The sequence below is a fragment of the Arachis ipaensis genome, chromosome B8 (assembly GCF_059453495.1).
Source record: "Arachis ipaensis isolate K30076 ecotype BB chromosome B8, ASM5945349v1, whole genome shotgun sequence".
NCBI classification, from domain to species: domain Eukaryota; kingdom Viridiplantae; phylum Streptophyta; class Magnoliopsida; order Fabales; family Fabaceae; genus Arachis; species Arachis ipaensis.
In genome coordinates, this window is record NC_142443.1 from 110,436,438 (window position 1) to 110,455,691 (window position 19,254).

At 37.8% G+C, this 19,254-nt stretch overlaps 1 protein-coding gene and 1 non-coding gene across 2 annotated transcripts; one reads left to right on the top strand and one right to left on the bottom strand.

Annotated features, from left to right (window-relative positions):
* Positions 1-6,875: 6,875 nt before the first annotated feature.
* LOC148549245 (uncharacterized) lies at positions 6,876-17,707 on the bottom strand. The gene is made up of 4 exons (XM_088495701.1): positions 17,605-17,707; positions 17,133-17,524; positions 17,036-17,067; positions 6,876-7,287 (listed from the first exon to the last, which is right to left on the bottom strand). The coding sequence occupies exons 1-4, from the start codon at positions 17,705-17,707 to the stop codon at positions 6,876-6,878; spliced, it is 939 nt and encodes a 312-aa protein (XP_088351827.1).
* Positions 12,744-12,851, top strand: LOC148549246 (small nucleolar RNA R71). The gene has a single exon (XR_015897703.1). It is a non-coding gene; the product is annotated as a small nucleolar RNA R71 (small nucleolar RNA).
* Positions 17,708-19,254: the final 1,547 nt, after the last annotated feature.

Genomic DNA, 19,254 nt, shown 5'->3' on the forward strand with positions numbered 1-19,254 from the left:
GGTTTTGACATTTTCAACTGTGCTTTTCTTAGATTTAACCAAACCAATTCATGAATGCCAGGGCAAGCTTTCTCATTCTCTTTGATTTCCTAGTTCATAATCTGCATTTTTGATGTTTAGATTCTAATTTTTTGCTATTTCTACATCTATCTGAATCATTATCAACCTAATTTCCTTATTTGGTTATGAGTTACCTGTAGCCCTTAATTGTGAATGTTTGTTACTTAGAAACTTATCATTATGCCACTTACATTAACCCACTTTTTCCTAACTCACTAATTTTAACTTCTTACACTCTTTTTTTTTCAATTCTAACCAACCTAACCTTTCATACTCTCTCTTCTTGGTTTTTCACTTTCTCTTTAACCTTCTAACCATGGCATACTGATAATTTTTCCTAATTAACATGCCTTCTATTACATTTTGGATTGTGAATTCTTTTTTTCAGACTTTTAACTCCTATACAATCCTTAATGCACATTTACTTAACTCATTTTCCTTATCCTATTGCTCCTTTGCCACTTTGTGTTTCTTTTGACTATTTGCCTATTTGTTTTCCTGTTTTTATTATATTCTGGTTTTCTATTTTTCAGGATGTCTGCCTCCAAGAGAAAAGAAAAAGCAAAGGCAACTACTGGCAAACGTAAAAGAGGAGAATCCTCCATGTCCATCATGGACATCATGCACGATGACTCCTGGCGGAAGAAAAATTTTACCCTGCAGGAGAAGGCTGACCAGCTACTCCCTGCTAATGATCCAGTAAAGTTTGTAAACCGATACTGTGAGCTGAAGTATCCAGTGTTTGTAACCTCTAGGAACCTATACCTGGAGAAGACTTTGAAGATCCCAGAAGAACACCAGCAATACACCTCTGATCAGATCAAACAAAGAGGCTGGTTCTTTTTGGAGAGAAACCTGACTGAGGTCAATGCATCTTGGGTTAGGGAATTCTACTGCAATTACTTCAAAACTTTCCTAGATGTAGTGAACCTTAGAGGGAAGCGAATTCTGGTCACTGAAGAGGCCATTGAAGATGTTCTGAAACTTCTGCCTAAAACTGATCAGCTGGATGGTTATCAAAGAGCTGAGGAGGATATGCGCTTCATGAAGTTTGATTGGGATGCAGTCAAGGCCCGGATAGCCCTTGACCCGACCGTTCCTTGGATTATGGGTCAGAACACTACCATGCCAAAGGGAATCAAGCAGATTTACTTGAATGATGAGGCTCGGCTATGGCATCAGATACTTAGCAACTTCATCATGCCGAGCACTCACTAGACTGAGATACCTGCCGCTATGATCACCCTCCTATGGTGTGTGATGGAGGGTAAGGACCTGTACCTGCCACGCTTTATCCGGTACTATATGGCTAGGGTCCACGTCCGAGGCACTCTTCCCTTTCCTTATCTGATTACACAGCTAGGCCATTGAGCTGACGTGCCTTGGGAGGATGCTGATGAAAAGCCACCTGCTGCAGAATGCAAGAAGATTATCCCTCACAGCAGGAACTTTCTGGCTTTGGGCTACAGACCTCCATTCCTCACTGCTACTGCTGAGACAGCCACACCATCTGCCGGCCCCTCTTCCTCTACAGCTACCCCTGCCACCACCACTACACCTCCACCTGCCCCAGAGCCCGTCTATCATCTAGTGCACCGCCTGTTTCGACGGCTTGACCAGATGGAGCGTCGCAACAAGCGACGCTATGAGCACCTGAAGCTGATGATACGATCTGGCGACATCCCTCCGAGCCTGACACACCATCCGAGGCATCTGAGGAGGAGGCGGATGATCACGAGGCAGAGACCCATCCACAGAGCGAGGCTGCGCAGGCAGACACAGAGCAGGCCGCATCACATCAGGAGGCTCCGCCTCAGATTCAGGCTGTAGACCCTGAGATCCCTATCCAGTCAGCACCTCCTCTACAGCAGGCAGATCTTCAGACCACCACCACAGAGACTCCAGCTACCCGTCCTTCCAGTGATGACACCCCTTCACACCCTGCTTGAGTGAGCATCAGGGACGATACTTCATTTTAAGTGTGGGGAGGTCGCCATCTCTGGCGTATTTTTTGGTGAACCACTACAGACTCTTTCATTTTATTTTGCTACTTTTCTGTATTTTTCTTTTTATTTTTATTTTTCTTTTCTCAGTACTTATATATTGTTATTTTTATGTATTTTTACTCTATTTTCTGTATTTTGCACTTTAGTTCATATTTTAGCCATTTAGTTTAGTAGCAATTCTAACTTATTAGTTATAGAAATTGTGGATTAATTAGTATAGTTTACCCTTTTTAGCATAAGGTAGCTTAGTTTAATTTGAAAATATAAAAAGGAAGTAAACTAGGAACTTGAACATAATAGAAACAACCCACACACCTTGTATATATAGCATTACATGTTAGTTAGTTAACAACATTTCATCAAGGAGAAACACTAAAACTTTAAAGCCATTCAAAATAAATTTTACATTGAGAATAATGGGAACTTTTGATTTTACTTGCATGACATACATAATTGATAAATGATTTTTGAGCTAGAGAACACACAGCCTGTGAGTTTTGAGCTTAATTGTATAGCTACATTCAAACCATAATATTTTATTCATGTGTGTTCCGCCCTTCTTTTTTATTCTGATATTCTTTACTTTGTTTTAATCTATATGTCCGATTATAGAATATAACTACATACCAAGAGAGTGATTGAGGCCATTGTTTGATTTTTAGCTCACTTATCCCAAAATAGCTTACCTTTTACATCACCCTTGTTAGCCCCCTTGAGCCTTTAAATCTCCTTTTATTCTATAAACCACATTACTAGCCTTAAGCAAAAAAACAAAATAAAAATCCCAAGTTGAATCCTTGGTTAGCTTAAGATAGAAATTGTATATGGTTTACATGTGGGAAACCTATTGAGAACATGGATGATAAAAACAAAAAGGTAGAAAAGTTGAAAAGAATAAAATAATTCATATAAAAATTTTGGGAAGCATGCTCATGTGAAATCAAAATAATTGAATTACCATGTGCATTAAAAAAAAGGTGTTATTTTTTAGTAGTTTAATAAAGGGGACACAAAAGAATTCCCCAAATGTGAAATAAAGCAATGCACATAGGATAAAAAAATAATAATAATAAACATTGAAACATGAGCATGTAAACATCAAAAGTGGGAAAATATAGGAAAATAGGTAAAGAAGCTTTGCTTTACAAAGTATGTATGTTAGGTGAGATCTTAGACTAATTAAGGATTCACATTATTAGCTCACTTAGCCTTATACATATACCCTTACCTTTACCTTGGCCCCATTACAACCTTAACTAAAGACCTCATGATTTTTGGTATGTCTATATTCTATAATTGTTGATTGGTTAGATGAAGAACAAAGTTATAGAAAGTAAGAATAAAAAGAAGAATAGAGTGATTAACCCAATAAACACTGAGTGACTAGAGAGTAAACACAAAATTCAGTGAGGGTTCAATAGCACATTAACATATATCTCTGCTGAAATTATTAATTGTCTTGCAAGTTTATAAAATGTTTTTCTCTCCCATTTCAATTGTAAAGGCACTTTATTAGCTATCTAAGGTTTGGCTATATATATATATATATATATATATATATATATATATATATATATATATATATATATATATATATATATATATGACTCCTTGAGAATGTGAATTAATTCAACTACATGCAAGCTTTATATTCAAGTGAATAAAAATTAGAATTGCATGATGCATCATTCATTTAGGTAGTTGCATTTAGATTAGATTGCATTGCATGACATTCCACCACTTTAACCTTACCTTACTCTTTATCTTGGACTTAGCATGAGGACATGCTATTGTTTAAGTGTGGGGAGGTTGATAAACCCATATTTTATGATATATTTTGTGCTTAATCTGAGTGATTTATTCAATCCTTCACCCACTTATTCATATTATTTGCATGGTTTTACTTTCCCTTCCTTATTATGTGATGTATGTGAAAAATATGTTTCCTATGCTTTAAAATTAATTATTTTAATTACCTTTATTTCCATTCGATGCCGTGATTAGTGTGTTGAGTAGTTTCAGATCTTCTAAGGCAGGAATGACTTAAAGGATGGAAAGGAAACATACAAAAATGGAAGGAAAACACAAAACAGAGTTTTTGAAGAAACTGGCAGCCACGCGATCGCATGGGCGACGCGGCTGCATGCCTGCGCGAAAAGTCATTGACACGGCCGCATGACTAACGCAACCGCACGCCTTAAGCAGAACACATATGACGCGGCCGCATGACTGACGCGACCGCGTGACAAGGAAAACTCCGAATGACGCGACCGCGTGACCTACGCAGACGCGTGACAGAGGCCACGCACCAGAAATTACAGAAAACGCTCATAGCGAATTCTGAAGCCCTTATTGGCCCAAATCCAAGTCCAGAAGGCATAGACCAGAGGTTATGAAGTGGGAGAATGCATCCATTCAAAGAGAGTCTCCACTTTTAGTTAGTTTTCATGATTTAGATTTAGTTTTGAGAGAGGTTCTCTCCTCTCTCTTCTCTCTTTAGGATTAGGATTTAGATTTAGGATTTTATTCGCTTTCAGGATTATCTCTTTATCAGGTTCAATATTCCCTTTTATTTACTTTTGCAATTTAATTTATGAATTCTTCCGTGTTACAGATTACTCTTTTGAATTAATGTTATTTGAGGTATTTCAGTTTAATATTGCTTTATTTTATTTATGTTGCTATTGTTCCCAATCTGAAGATATTTTTATTCCAGTAGATTTACTTTTCTCCTTTTAGTCTTGGTTAAGAAATCAGTAACTCAGGAGTTATCAAACTCAAACATGATTGATAATTGTTATCTTTGTTAATTAAATTGAACTTCAATAATCCCAATCTTTTCTTAGGAAATAAATAGGATCCGAAGATCAAACCAATTAATCCCTTGACCTTCCTTTGCCTTAGTAAATGTTAACAAAGTGGAATTAAGATTCAATTCTCATCATCATTGATAAGGATAACTAGGACAGGACCTCTAATTTCTCATACCTTGCCAAAAGTTTATTTACAGTCATTTATTTATTTTACTTGCCATTTAAATTGCTTGTTCTTCATTTACTTTATTTGCTAATTAAACCATTCGCTCCTCATTCTCAAAACCCCAATTTACAATCTCCATAACCAATAATAAGAACATACTTCCCTGCAGTTCCTTGAGAAGACGACCCGAAGTTTGAATACTTCAGTTATCAATTTATTTAGGGGTTTGTTACTTGTGACAACCAAAATGTTTGTACGAAGGGTTTTCTGTTGGTTTAGAATCTATATCTACAATGCGACTATTTTTATAAAATTCTTTACTAGCAAAAATCCCAACGTCAATAACCTATATAGACGAGAATTCTCACAACCTCTACTCAAATGCATTAGCAAACACGACGTGGACATTGTAGTCGCAGAAACACATGAAGGAGTATGTGGAAACCACATCGGTGGCCGAGCATTAGCAGCCAAAATACTGCGCACAGGATACTATTAACCAACAATAAAAAGAGACTGCATCGCCAAAGTAAAGGCATGTGACAAGTGCCAAAGACATGCCGCTATTTCAACAATACCCGCAGAGAAATTGCACACCATAGAGGTAAGCTGGCCTTTCGATAGATGGGGCCTGGATATTCTCGGCCCCTTCCCGAAAGCGCCAGGGCAGGTAAAGTTCCTTCTAGTTTCAATAGACTACTTTTCAAAATGGATTGAGGCATAACCTCTTGCACGAATCACAGCTGAAAAGGTGAGATCATTCCTTTGGAAAAATATCATATGCCGCTACGGCATACCAAGAGAGATTATCTCCGAAAATGGAAGACAGTTCACAGACAATAACCTCGCCACCTTTTTACAAAATTTCAATATAAAACATCATTTTAGTTCGGTTGAACATCCTCAAACGAATGGTCAAGTAGAATCAGCTAACAGGATTATTTTACAGGCACTAAAAAAGAAGTTGGATGACGTCAAAGGCGAATGGGCCGATCTTATCCCAGAAGTTTTATGGGGATATAACACGACAATACAATCAGCAACAGGAGAGACCCCGTTCAAATTAGTTTATGGGGCAGAAGCTCTTATACCCGTAGAAGTCGGAACAGCGACCTTAAGAACCGACCTATACGATGTCAACAGAAACGTTAGAGGGCGCGACTAACAGATTTGGACCTCATTGATGAAGAAAGAGAAATAGCAACAATAAAACAGCTAGCAATGAAACAGCTCATACAAACAAGACACAACAAAAGAGTTATGCCAAGAACATTTGAAATCGAAGAGCTCGTACTTAGAAAAATAGAGGAAGCAAAGAAGCCAAAAACACGTGGGAAATTAGCAGCAAACTGGGAGGGCCCGTTCCGAATTAATAAAGTGCTCGGCAGAGGAGCATATCAATTAGAAACATTATTGGGAGATCCGATATCAGGAAACTGGAATGTATCCTCTTTGAGGAAATATCAATCATAATGTATAACAAAGCGGATGAAGGTACTCTTTTTCCCATTTTTGAGGTTTTATCCCAACAAGATAGGGTTTTTCTCAAAAAGGGTTTTAACGAGGCCGGACGCCATATCCAAAATAATCCAATAATATGATTATCTCCTTTACTTTATCATATAGCCAAACAGTAACTACCATACAAACTTACAAAAAGAACATAACTAAATCCAAAATATATATGCATATATATTCAAAATCAAACCGAGCTTCATACTCGGAAAAGTTTTAACCATCAAACTACATATTCATATCAAAACAAAGTCCCACAATACTAGCAACGTCCAAAACAAAGTCAAAACATCAAAATAATAAAAGGACAAATCCTCATTCTATCTTATCACCAATACTGGAACTATCACTTTTCTTGTCAGCTTCATCATCAATCAACTCCCGATTAACGATAATTTTCGTCGCATCAAGCTTATCAACGTCAACTTCAGAAAACAGAGCCCGAACTTGAGAAGCAGCTCTCTCAAAACCCACCGCAAAAGCCCCGTAGACCTCGGCTTCCAATTCCTTAACTCTGGAAGCTAACCTACCATTCTCAGACTTCAAGACCTTGTTATTTTCAATAGCTAATGAGTGGAGACGCCTCTCCTCAGCAAGCTCATTCTCCTTTCCCTTCAAAGAGGTTGAAAGATCGACAATCATCTTCTCCTTTTGTTGAACAGCAGAGGTTAACTCAGCAACATCAGCAGCATCTTTCACCTCAGACTCGACAGCAAGCTCCTGAGCCCTCCTGGTGTGCAAAATCGTGATCATTCCTTCCTTGGTAACGGCGTTAAAAACTCAATATGCACGTTCATGTTCTTAATTCTGTTTCACAACTTCGTACAACTAACCAGCAAGTGCACTGGGTCGTCCAAGTAATAAACCTTAAGTGAGTAAGGGTCGATCCCACGGAGATTGTCGGCTTGAAGCAAGCTATAGTCACCTTGTAAATCTCAGTCAGGCAGATTCAACTGATTTTATGAATTGATAAGTAAAAGATAAATAAAATATAAAATAGGATAGTGGTACTTATGTAATTCATTGGTGAGAATTTCAGATAAGCGTATAGAGATGCTTTCGTCCCTCTAAACCTCTGCTTTCCTGCTGTCTTCATCCAATCCTTCCTAATCCTTTCCATGGCAAGCTTTATGTAGGGCATCACCATTGTCAATGGATACATCCCATCCTCTCTGTGAAAATGGTCCAATGCGCTGTCACTGCATGGCTAATCATCTGGCGGTTCTCGATCATACTGGAATAAGATTTACTATCCTTTTGCGTCTGTCACTACGCCCAGCACTCGCGAGTTTGAAGCTCGTCACAGCCATCCCTTCCCAGATCCTACTCGGAATACCACAGACAAGGTTTAGAATTTCTGGATCTCAGGAATGGCCATCCATGGGTTCTAACTTATACCACAAAGATTCTAATATCTCGGACTCGGTCCTCTGTATTAGATATCTAAGAGATACTCATTCTAGCTTGTTTGCATGTAGAACGGAAGTGTTTGTCAGGCACGCGTTCATAGGTGAGAATGATGATGAGCGTCACATAATCATCACATTCATCATGTTCTTGGGTGTGAATGAATATCTTAGAAGCGGAATAAGCTTGAATTGAATAGAAAAACAGTAGTACTTTGTATTAATTCATGAGGAACAGCAGAGCTCCACACCTTAATCTATGGAGTGTAGAAACTCTACCGTTGAAAATACATAAGTGATGAAGGTTCAGGCATGGCCAAATGGCCAACCCCCATGATCTAAGAACTAAACATCCCAAGATGTCTAATACAATAGTAAAAAGTCCTATTTATACTAAACTAGTTACTAGGGTTTACAAAATGAGTAATTGATGCAGAAATCCACTTCTGGAGCCCACTTAGTGTGTGCTTGGGCTGAGCATTGAGCTTTACATGTGTAGAGGCTTCTCTTGGAGTTGAACGCCAGTTTGTAACCTGTTTCTGGCGTTTGACTCCAGAATGCAGCATGGAACTGGCGTTCAACGCCAGTTTACATCATCTATCCTTTTGTAAAGTATGGACTATTATATATTGCTGAAAAGCCCTGGATGTCTATTTTCCAACGCAATTGAGAGCACGCCATTTGGAGTTCTGTAGCTCCAGAAAATCTACTTTGAGTGCAGGGAGGTCAGAATCCAATAGCATCTGCAGTCCTTCTTCAACCTCTGAATCTGATTTTTGCTCAAGTCCCTCAATTTCAGCCAGAAAATACCTAAAATCACAGAAAAACACACAAACTCATAGTAAAGTCTAGAAATATGATTTTTATTTAAAAACTAATAAAAATATACTAAAAACTAACTAAATCATACTAAAAATTATGTAAAAACAATGCCAAAAAGCGTATAAATTATCCGCTCATCACAACACCAAACTTAAATTGTTGCTTGTCCCCAGGCAACTGAAAATCAAATAGGATAAAAAGAATAGAATATGCTATAAATTCCAAAATATCAATGAAACTTAGCTCCAATCAGATGAGCGGGACTTGTAGCTTTTTGCCTCTTGAATAGTTTTGGCATCTCACTCTATCCATTGAAGTTCAGAATGATTGGCATCTATAGGAACTCAGAGTTCAGATAGTGTTATTGATTCTCCTAGTTCAGTATGTTGATTCTTGAACACAGCTACTTTATGAGTCTTGGCCGTGGCCCTAAGCACTTTGTTTTCCAGTATTACCACCAGATACATAAATGCCACAGACACATAACTGGGTGAACCTTTTCAGATTTTGACTCAGCTTTGCTAAAGTCCCCAATTAGAGGTGTCCAGGGTTCTTAAGCACACTCTGTTTTTGCTTTGGACCTTGAATTTAACCGCTCAGTCTCAAGTTTTCACTTGACACCTTCACACCACAAGCACATGGTTAGGGACAGCTTGGTTCAGCCGCTTAGGCCAGGATTTTATTCCTTTAGGCCCTCCTATCCACTGATGCTCAAAACCTTGGATCCTTTTTATTACCCTTTCCTTTTGGTTTTAAAGGCTACTGGCTTTTTGCTCTTGCCTTTTGGTTTTAAGAGCTTTTGGCTTTTTCGCTTGCTTTTTCTCTTTTTTTTTCTATTTTTTTTTTGCTATTTTTATTATTTTTTTTCTTTTATTTTTTTTGCAAGCTTTTGTATTCACTGCTTTTTCTTGCTTCAAGAATCATTTTTATGATTTTTTAGATTATCAAATAACATGTCTCCTTTTTCCTTATTCTTCAAGAGCCAACATATTTAACATTCATAAACATCAACTTCAAAAGACATATGCACTGTTCAAGCATTCATTCAAAAAACAAAAAGTATTGTCACCACATCAAAATAATTAAACTAGTTTCAAGGATGAATTTGAAACCCTGTACTTCTTATTCTTTTGTAATTAAAATATTTTTCATTCAAGAGAGGTGATGGATTAATATTCACTACTTTAAGGCATAGACACTTGAATACTAATGATCATGTAATAAGACACAAATATAGATAAACATTTAACATAAAAATGAAAAACAGATAATTTAAGAACAAGGAATGAGTCCACCTTAGTGATGGTGGCGTTTTCTTCTTGAGGAACCAATGATGTCCTTGAGCTCTTCTATGTCTCTTCCTTGTCTTTGTTGCTCCTCCCTCATTGCTCTTTGATCTTCTCTAATTTCATGGAGGATGATGGAGTGCTCTTGATGTTCCACCCTTAGTTGTCCCATGTTGGAACTTAATTCTCCTAGGGAGGTGTTGATTTGCTCCCAAAAATTTTGTGGAGGAAAGTGCATCCCTTGAGGCATTAGTGGTTATGGAAAAACAAAAAAAAAGCAATGCTTTTTCCACACCAAACTTAAAATGTTTGCTCGTCCTCGAGCAAAAGAAAAACAAAGTGAGTAGAAGAAGAAGAAAATGGAGGTGATGGAGGTGTGTGAATGGTTCGGTCAAGGGGATTTTAGGTGGTTATGATGTGTGAAAAGGAAGGAGTGATGGTTTGAATTTAAGTGGGTGGGCGTAGGTGGGTTGTATGATGGTTTTAGAGGAGTAATAGAGGTGATTGGTGGAGGTTAATTGAGGAAGAATGTTATGAAAAGGTATGAAGATGAGAGAAGAAGTGGTAGGGATCCTGTGGGGTCCACAGATCTAGTGGGGCCAAGGACTTAACATCCCTGCTTCAATTAGGCGTGTAAAATGCCCTTGCTGTGCAATCCTGGCGTTTAACGCCAGACTGCTGCCTGTTTCTGGTGTTAAACACCCAAATGTAGCTTGTTTCTGGCGCTTAACGCCAGGTAAATGCTTGTTTCTGGCGTTAAACGCCAACTTGGTGCCTGTTTCTGGCGTTAAACGCCAGACAGATGCTTGTTTCTAGCGTTTAAATGCCAGACTGCTCTCCTCCAGGGTGTGTTGTTTTTAATGCTGTTTTTCATTTTGTTTTTTGATTTTTTAGTAGTTTTTGTGACTCCACATGATCATCAACCTAATAAAGCACAAAATAACAAAGAGAAAATAACATAAATATGATTAAATAACATTGGGTTGCCTCCTAACAAGCACTTCTTTAATGTCAATAGCTTGACAGTAAGCTCCCATGGAGCCTCACAGATAATCAGAGCAAGGTTGGAACCTCCCAACACCAAACTTAGAGTTTGACTGTGGGGGCTTTGGTTGACTCTGCAGTGAGAGAAGCTTTTCATGCTTCCTCTCCATGGTTACAGAAGGAGATCCTTGAGTTTTAAACACAAGGTAGTCCTCATTCGGTTGAAGGACCAACTCTCCTCTGTCCACATCAATCACAGCTCTTGCTGTGGCTAGGAAGGGTCTTCCAAGGATGATGGATTCATCCTCATCCTTCCCAGTATCCAAGATTATGAAATCAGCAGGGATGTAAAGGCCTTCAACCTTTACTAGGATGTCCTCTACTTGTCCATAAGCTTGTTTTCTGGAGTTATCTGCCATCTCTAATGAGATTCTGGCAGCTTGCACCTCAAAGATTCCCAGTTTCTCTATTACAGAGAGTGGCATGAGGTTTATCACTGACCCGAGGTCACATAGAGCCTTTTCAAAGGTCATGGAGCCTATGGTACACGGTATTAAGAACTTTCCAGGATCCTGTTTCTTCTGAGGCAATCTCAGTTGATCCAGATCACTCAGTTCATTGGTGAACAAGGAAGGTTCATCTTCTCAAGTCTCATTACCAAATAATTTGGCATTCAGCTTCATGATTGCACCAAGGTACTTGGCAACTTGCTCTTCAGTAACATCTTCATTCTCTTCAGAAGAAGAATATTCATCAGAGCTCATGAATGGCATAAGGAGGTTTAATGGAATCTCTATGGTCTCCAGATGAGCCTCAAAGTCCTTTGGTTCCTCAGAGGGAAACTCCTTATTGATCTCTGGACGTCCCAGGAGGTCTTCCTCACTGGGGTTCACGTCCTCTCCCTCCCTTGTAGGTTCGGCCATGATGATCAATTCAATGGCCTTGCACTCTCCTTTTGGATTTTTTTCTGTATTGCTTGGGAGAGTACTAGGAGGGGTTTCAGTGATTCTTTTACTCAGCTGGCCCACTTGTGCTTCCAAATTTCTAATGGAGGACCTTGTTTCATTCATGAAACTTAGAGTGGCCTTAGATAGATCAGAGACTATGTTTGCCAAGCTAGATGGGGTCTGCTCAGAACTCTCTGTCTTTTGCTGAGTGGATGATGGAAAAGGCTTGCTATTGCTAAACCTGCTTCTTCCACCATTATTAAAGCCTTGTTGAGGCTTTTGTTGATCCTTCCATGAGAGATTTGGGTGATTTCTCCATGAGGGATTATAGGTGTTTCCATAGGGTTCACCCATGTAATTCACCTCTGCTATTGCAGGGTTCTCAGGATCATAAGCTTCTTCTTCAGAAGATGCCTCTTGAGTACTGTTGGATGCAGCTTGCATTCCATTCAGACTCTGAGAAATCATATTGACTTGCTGAGTCAATATTTTTTTCTGAGCCAGTATGGCATTCAGAGTATCAATTTCAAGAACTCCCTTCTTCTGAGGCGTTCCATTACTTACAGGATTCCTCTCAGAAGTGTACATGAACTAGTTATTAGCAACCATGTCAATGAGTTCTTGAGCTTCTGCAGGCATTTTCTTTAGGTGAATGGATCCACCTGCAGAATGGTCCAATGACATCTTTGATAGTTCAGATAGACCATTATAGAATATATCCAGAATGGTCCATTCTGAAAGCATGTCAGAAGGACACTTTTTGGTCAGTTGCTTATATCTCTCCCAAGCTTCATAGAGGGATTCACCTTCTTTCTGTCTGAAGGTTTGAACATCCACTCTAAGCTTACTAAGCTTTTGAGGAGGAAAGAACTTGGCTAAGAAAGCCGTGACTAGCTTATCCCAAGAGTTCAGGCTATTTTTAGGTTGAGAGTCCAACCATACTCTAGCTCTGTCTCTTACAGCAAACGGGAAAAGCATAAGCCTGTAGACCTCGGGATCAACCCCATTGGTCTTAACAGTATCACAGATCTGCAAGAATTCAGTCAAAAACTGAAAAGGATCTTCAGATGGAAGTCCATGAAACTTGCAGTTCTGTTGCATCAGAGAAACTAATTGAGGTTTAAGCTCAAAATTGTTTGCTCCAATGGCAAGGATTGAGATGCTTCTTCCATGTAAATTGGAATTAGGTGTAGTGAAGTCACCAAGCATCCTCCTAGCATTGTTATTATTTTCGGCTGCCATCTCCTCTTTTTTTTCGAAAATTTCTGTAAGGTTGTCTCTGGATTGTTGTATTTTAGCTTCTCTTAGTTTCCTCTTCAGAGTCCTTTCAGGTTCAGGATCAGTTTCAACAAGAATGTTCTTGTCTTTGCTCCTGCTCATATGAAAAAGAAGGGAACAGAAAATAATAATAGGGATCCTTTTTACCACAGTATAGAGGTTCCCTTGTGTGAGTAGAAGAAAAGAAGAGAAAGAATGAAGAAGAGAAGAATTCGAACTCAGAGGAGAAGGGGTTTGAATTTTTGGGTGAGGAGAAGTGTTAGTAGATGAATAAATAAATAGAAGGAGATGAGAGATAAGAAAGGAATTCGAAAATTAAACAAAATAAAATAAAAGTATTTTAAAATTAAATTTATAATTCGAAAATTAAAATTGAAATTAAATTAAAATTAAAACAATTAGTTAATTAAAATGAAATTTTGAAAAAGAGGGAAGGAATTTTCGAAAATTGAAGGTAGAGAGTTAGTTGGGCAGTTTTGAAAAAGATATGATTGAAACAAAAAGATATGATTGATTAAAAGAGATTTGAAATTTGTTTTTGAAAAAGATATGATTGAAATTGAAAAAGATATGATTGAAACAAAAAGATAAGATTGATTGAAAAAGATTTGAAAATCAAATTTGAAAAGATAAGAAGTTAGAAAAGATTTTGAAATTGATTTTGAAAAAGATGTGATTGAAATTTATTTTGAAAAAGATTTGAAAAAGAAATTTAAAAAGATTTGATTTTAAAAATTAAAGTTGATTACTTGGCTAACAAGAAACTAAAAAGATATTATTCTAGAGTTTAAAGATTGAACCTTTCTTAATAGGCAAGTAACAACTTTGAAAAATTTTGAATCAAAACATTAAATGCTAATAAAATTTTCGAAAATTAAGAAATAAAATAAGAAAAAGATTTTGAAAATTAATTTGAATATTTTCGAAAAAATGAAAAAGATTTTGAAAAATTTTAAAAAGGAATTCGAAAATATGAAAAGAAAATTGAAAAAGATTTGATTTTGAAAAAGATTTTAAAAAAGATAAGATTTTTAAATTGAAAATTTGATTTGACTCATAAAAACAACTAGATTTTAAAAAATTTTGAAAAAGTCAACTCAAATTTTCGAATTTGATGAGTGAAAAAGGGAAAGATATTTTTTTTTATTTTTGAATTTCTAATGATGAAAGAGAAAAATACAAAATTGAAACAAATCATGAAAATTATGAATCAAAACACCTAATGCATGCAAGAACACTATGAATGTCAAGATGAACACCAAGAACACTTTGAATGTCAAGATGAACACCAAGAACTTATTTTTGAAAAATTTTCAAGAAAAGAAAACATGCAAGACACCAAACTTAAAAATTTTTTATTCTTTAGGCATTAATGTTTCAAGAATGCATATGAAAAATAAGAAAAGACACAAAACAAGAAAATATGGAGATCAAACAAGAAGACTTGTCAAGAACAACTTAAAGATCATGAAGAATGCAATGCATGAATTTTCGAAAATAAATTTTTTAGAAAATAAAAAAGATGCAATTAACACCAAACTTAAAATTTGACTCAAGACTCAAACAAGAAACACAAAAATATTTTTTTGATTTTATGATTTTATAAATTTTTTGGATTTTTCGTAAATTAATTTGAAAAAGAAAAATAAGGATTTCAAAATTTTTAATAGGAATTCCAGGAATCTTGCAATGTTAGTCTAAAGCTCCAGTCCAGGAATTAGACATGGCTTACTAGCCAGCCAAGCTTTCAGTGAAAGATCCGGTCCAAAACACTAGACATGGCCAATGGCCAGCCAAGCTTCAGCAGGATATTACATGCATTGAAGTGATTAGTTGAAGTCTCAGTCCAAAAGAATTTAGACATGGCTTTACAGACAGCCAGGATTCAACAAATCATCATGAAACACTAGAATTCATTCTTAAAAATTCTGAATAAAAATATATAATTTTTTTTTATTTTTTTGAAAATAAGAATAATAAAAACAAAAAGGTTAAAATTAAAATAAAGTTACCTAATCTGAGCAACAAGATGAACCGTCAATTGTCCAAACTCGAACAATCCCCGGCAACGGCGCCAAAAACTTGGTGTGCGAAATCGTGATCATTCCTTCCTTGGTAACAGCGCTAAAAACTCAATACGCACGTTCATGTTCTTAATTCTGTTTCACAACTTCATACAACTAACCAGCAAGTGCACTGGGTCGTCCAAGTAATAAACCTTACGTGAGTAAGGATCGATCCCACGGAGATTGTCGGCTTGAAGCAAGCTATGGTCACCTTGTAAATCTCAGTCAGGCAGATTCAACTGATTTTATGAATTGATAAGTAAAAGATAAATAAAATATAAAATAGGATAGTGGTACTTATGTAATTCATTGGTGAGAATTTCAGATAAGCGTATAGAGATGCTTTCGTCCCTCTGAACCTTTGCTTTCCTGCTGTCTTCATCCAATCCTTCCTACTCCTTTCCATGGCAAGATTTATGTAGGACATCACCGTTGTCAATGGCTACATCCCATCCTCTCTGTGAAAATGGTCTAATGCGCTGTCACTGCACGGCTAATCATCTGACGGTTCTCGATCATACTGGAATAGGATTTACTATCCTTTTGCGTCTGTCACTACGCCCATCACTCGCAAGTTTGAAGCTCGTCACAGCCATCCCTTCCCAGATCCTACTCGGAATACCACAGACAAGGTTTAGACTTTCCGGATCTCAGGAATGGCCATCCATGGGTTCTAACTTATACCACGAAGATTCTAATATCTCGGACTCGGTCCTCTGTATTAGATATCTAAGAGATACTCATTCTAGCTTGTTTGCATGTAGAACGGAAGTGTTTGTCAGGCACGCGTTCATAGGTGAGAATGATGATGAGCGTCACATAATCATCACATTCATCATGTTCTTGGGTGCGAATGAATATCTTAGAAGCGGAATAAGCTTGAATTGAATAGAAAAACAGTAGTACTTTGTATTAATTCATGAGGAACAGCAGAGCTCCACACCTTAATCTATGGAGTGTAGAAACTCTACCATTGAAAATACATAAGTGATGAAGGTCCAAGCATGGCCGAATGGCCAGCCCCCATGATCTAAGAACTAAACGTCCCAAGATGTCTAATACAATAGTAAAAAGTCCTATTTATACTAAACTAGTTACTAGGGTTTACAGAATGAGTAATTGATGCAGAAATCCACTTCTGGGGCCCACTTAGTGTGTGCTTGGGCTGAGCATTGAGCTTTACATGTGTAGAGGCTTCTCTTGGAGTTGAACGCCAGTTTGTAACCTGTTTCTGGCGTTTAACTCCACTTTGCAACCTGTTTCTGGCGTTTGACTCCAGAATGCAGCATGGAATTGACGTTCAACGCCAGTTTACATCGTCTATCCTTGTGCAAAGTATAGACTATTATATATTGATGAAAAGCCCTGGATGTCTACTTTCCAAAACATTTGAAAGCGCGCCATTTAGAGTTATGTAGCTCCAGAAAATCCACTTTGAGTGCAGGGAGGTCAGAATCCAACAGCATCTGCAGTCCTTCTTCAACCTCTAAATATGATTTTTGCTCAAGTCCCTCAATTTCAGCCAGAAAATACCTGAAATCACAGAAAAATACACAAACTCATAGTAAAGTCCAGAAATGTGATTTTTATTTAAAAACTAATAAAAATATACTAAAAACTAACTAAATCATACTAAAAATTATGTAAAAATAATGCCAAAAAGCATATAAATTATCCGCTCATCACCTCCCAATAGCCATAATCCGAGCCCCAATAACCTACAATAAAAAGGGAATTAACAAGACAAATAAAGGAAGAGCAATAACAACATAAACGGAGATACATGAAGAAAGCGGCTAATCCCAGCACTGCCAACTTCCTCAATCATCTGGGAATCATCGGGGAAACGACACAATTCATCAGCAAGGGTGGCGAAGGGGAAGAACCTCGACCACAAGGACCTCATGTTATCATCCTCACGATAAGCATGAAGTCTCTTCTGAGATTCATAAGCAGCCTCCACAAGTGGCAAAACAAGAGAATTCCCCTCTTTACTATTCACCACTTCAGCACGAGGCTTGACCCTTTTCCTTTTCGGACGAGGGTTAACTTCAGTCTGAACAGCGGCACCACCCTCCTTACCAACATTCATCGTGGAACCTTCTATTTCGTTTTTTTTCCTTTGACTAAAAAAGGACTTTAGACCAGCAGTGGTAATAGTGGGGGCTTTCTCTGCTACAAAACAAAATCACAAAAAACAAAATTTCAACAATAACAATACCAACATACTAGTAATCTATATCAGGAACAATTACCTAAATAATCCAAAACCGCCTCCTTATCTGATTCCCATTTCAACAACTCAGCAACCGACAACAACCCAACCGACTCCAACGCCTCTACCAAAAACTCCAACATGACATTATCATCAAACATTCTATCATCAACATCTAGCACCTGGACAGGCTCGGGAGACCATGAAACGGGAAACCTTGCCTCTAAGAATTCATTCAAATAAAACGGAAATTCATCCTCAACACTCCTAACCTTGACAAACATAGTCTTAAAGTTTTTATATGAAGATTTATATAGAGAAAACACTGAGCGACGAGGATAACTACTAAGATTCACCCATAAACCCCGCCTGACCCCCTTAGACTGAAACAAAGAGAAGAACACCCTGAGAAGGTGGCCGTTCCAAGATTTCCATCAAGTTTTCAAAGGCACGAACAAAGCCCCAGGAATTAGGATGTAATTGAGAGGGAGTGCAGTTCAACCAGAACAAAACACCACACTCAAAATCTGTAAACGGAAACCGAACACCCAGTTCAGTCAACAGAAGAGAATAAAGATAAAAGTACGACCAACCCTCGACCTGCTCACACACACGATCACCCTCCGCGCAAGGCAAAAGCTCTATCCTTATGTTATGCCCTTCCCTAACCTAGACACACAGATTCAGAATCATTAAACCTAGACACACAGTGTTTAACCTGCTCACTAACCCAGCTATATGGATCGCTCTCTACAACAGTGACCTTACCTTTCTCCATAACCCCAGAACAAACAAAGCGAAAACAAAAAGAAGAGACCACAATTTTTCAACACAAACCTTTGTTAATCATTTCTTTCTTTTCCTCTGGGAACATGCAAGAGGTAAAAAATCAAAACAAAACAGGGCAGAGACTACCTAAAACAACCCAAGTAATAAAACATGGTAAAGTGAAACGGTTTCTGAAAACCAAAAATAAAACCGCCCCAATCTCAGCCATCCAAACCACACAGCCAAAATCAACGACCCAGATTATACCGAAAACTGAACCAAAGCCTCACATCAATCATTTCGACACGGGAAACAAAACGCACATTAAATGTGCACGTTCCTCCTTTCCAAGAAAATAAAACAAACATAAACGGAATCTATGACAACAAATCCGAGGACCAGAAAGCTTGCTGATAAACCCATATTTTATGATATATTTTGTGCTTAGTTTGAGTGATTTATTCAATCCTTCACCCACTTATTCATATTAATTGCATAGTTTTACTTTCCCTTCCTCATTATGTGATGTATGTGAAAAACATGTTTTCTATGCTTTAAAACTAATTATTTTAATTACCTTTAATTCCATTCGATGCCGTGACTAGTGTGTTGAGTAGTTTCAGATCTTCTAAGGCAGGAATGACTTAAAGGATGGAAAGGAAACATACAAAAATGGAAGGAAAGAACAAAACGGAGTTTCTAAAGAAACTGGCATCCACGCGATCGCATGGGCGACGCGGACGCATGCCAAGCGCGAATCAACAGCGACGCGGTCGCATGACTGACGCGACCGCGTGCCTTAAGCAAAACACATATGACGCGGCCGCATGACTGACGCGACCGCGTGACAAGAAAAGCTCCGAATGACGTGACCGCGTGACCCACGCGGACGCGTGACAGAGGCCACGCACCAGTAATTACA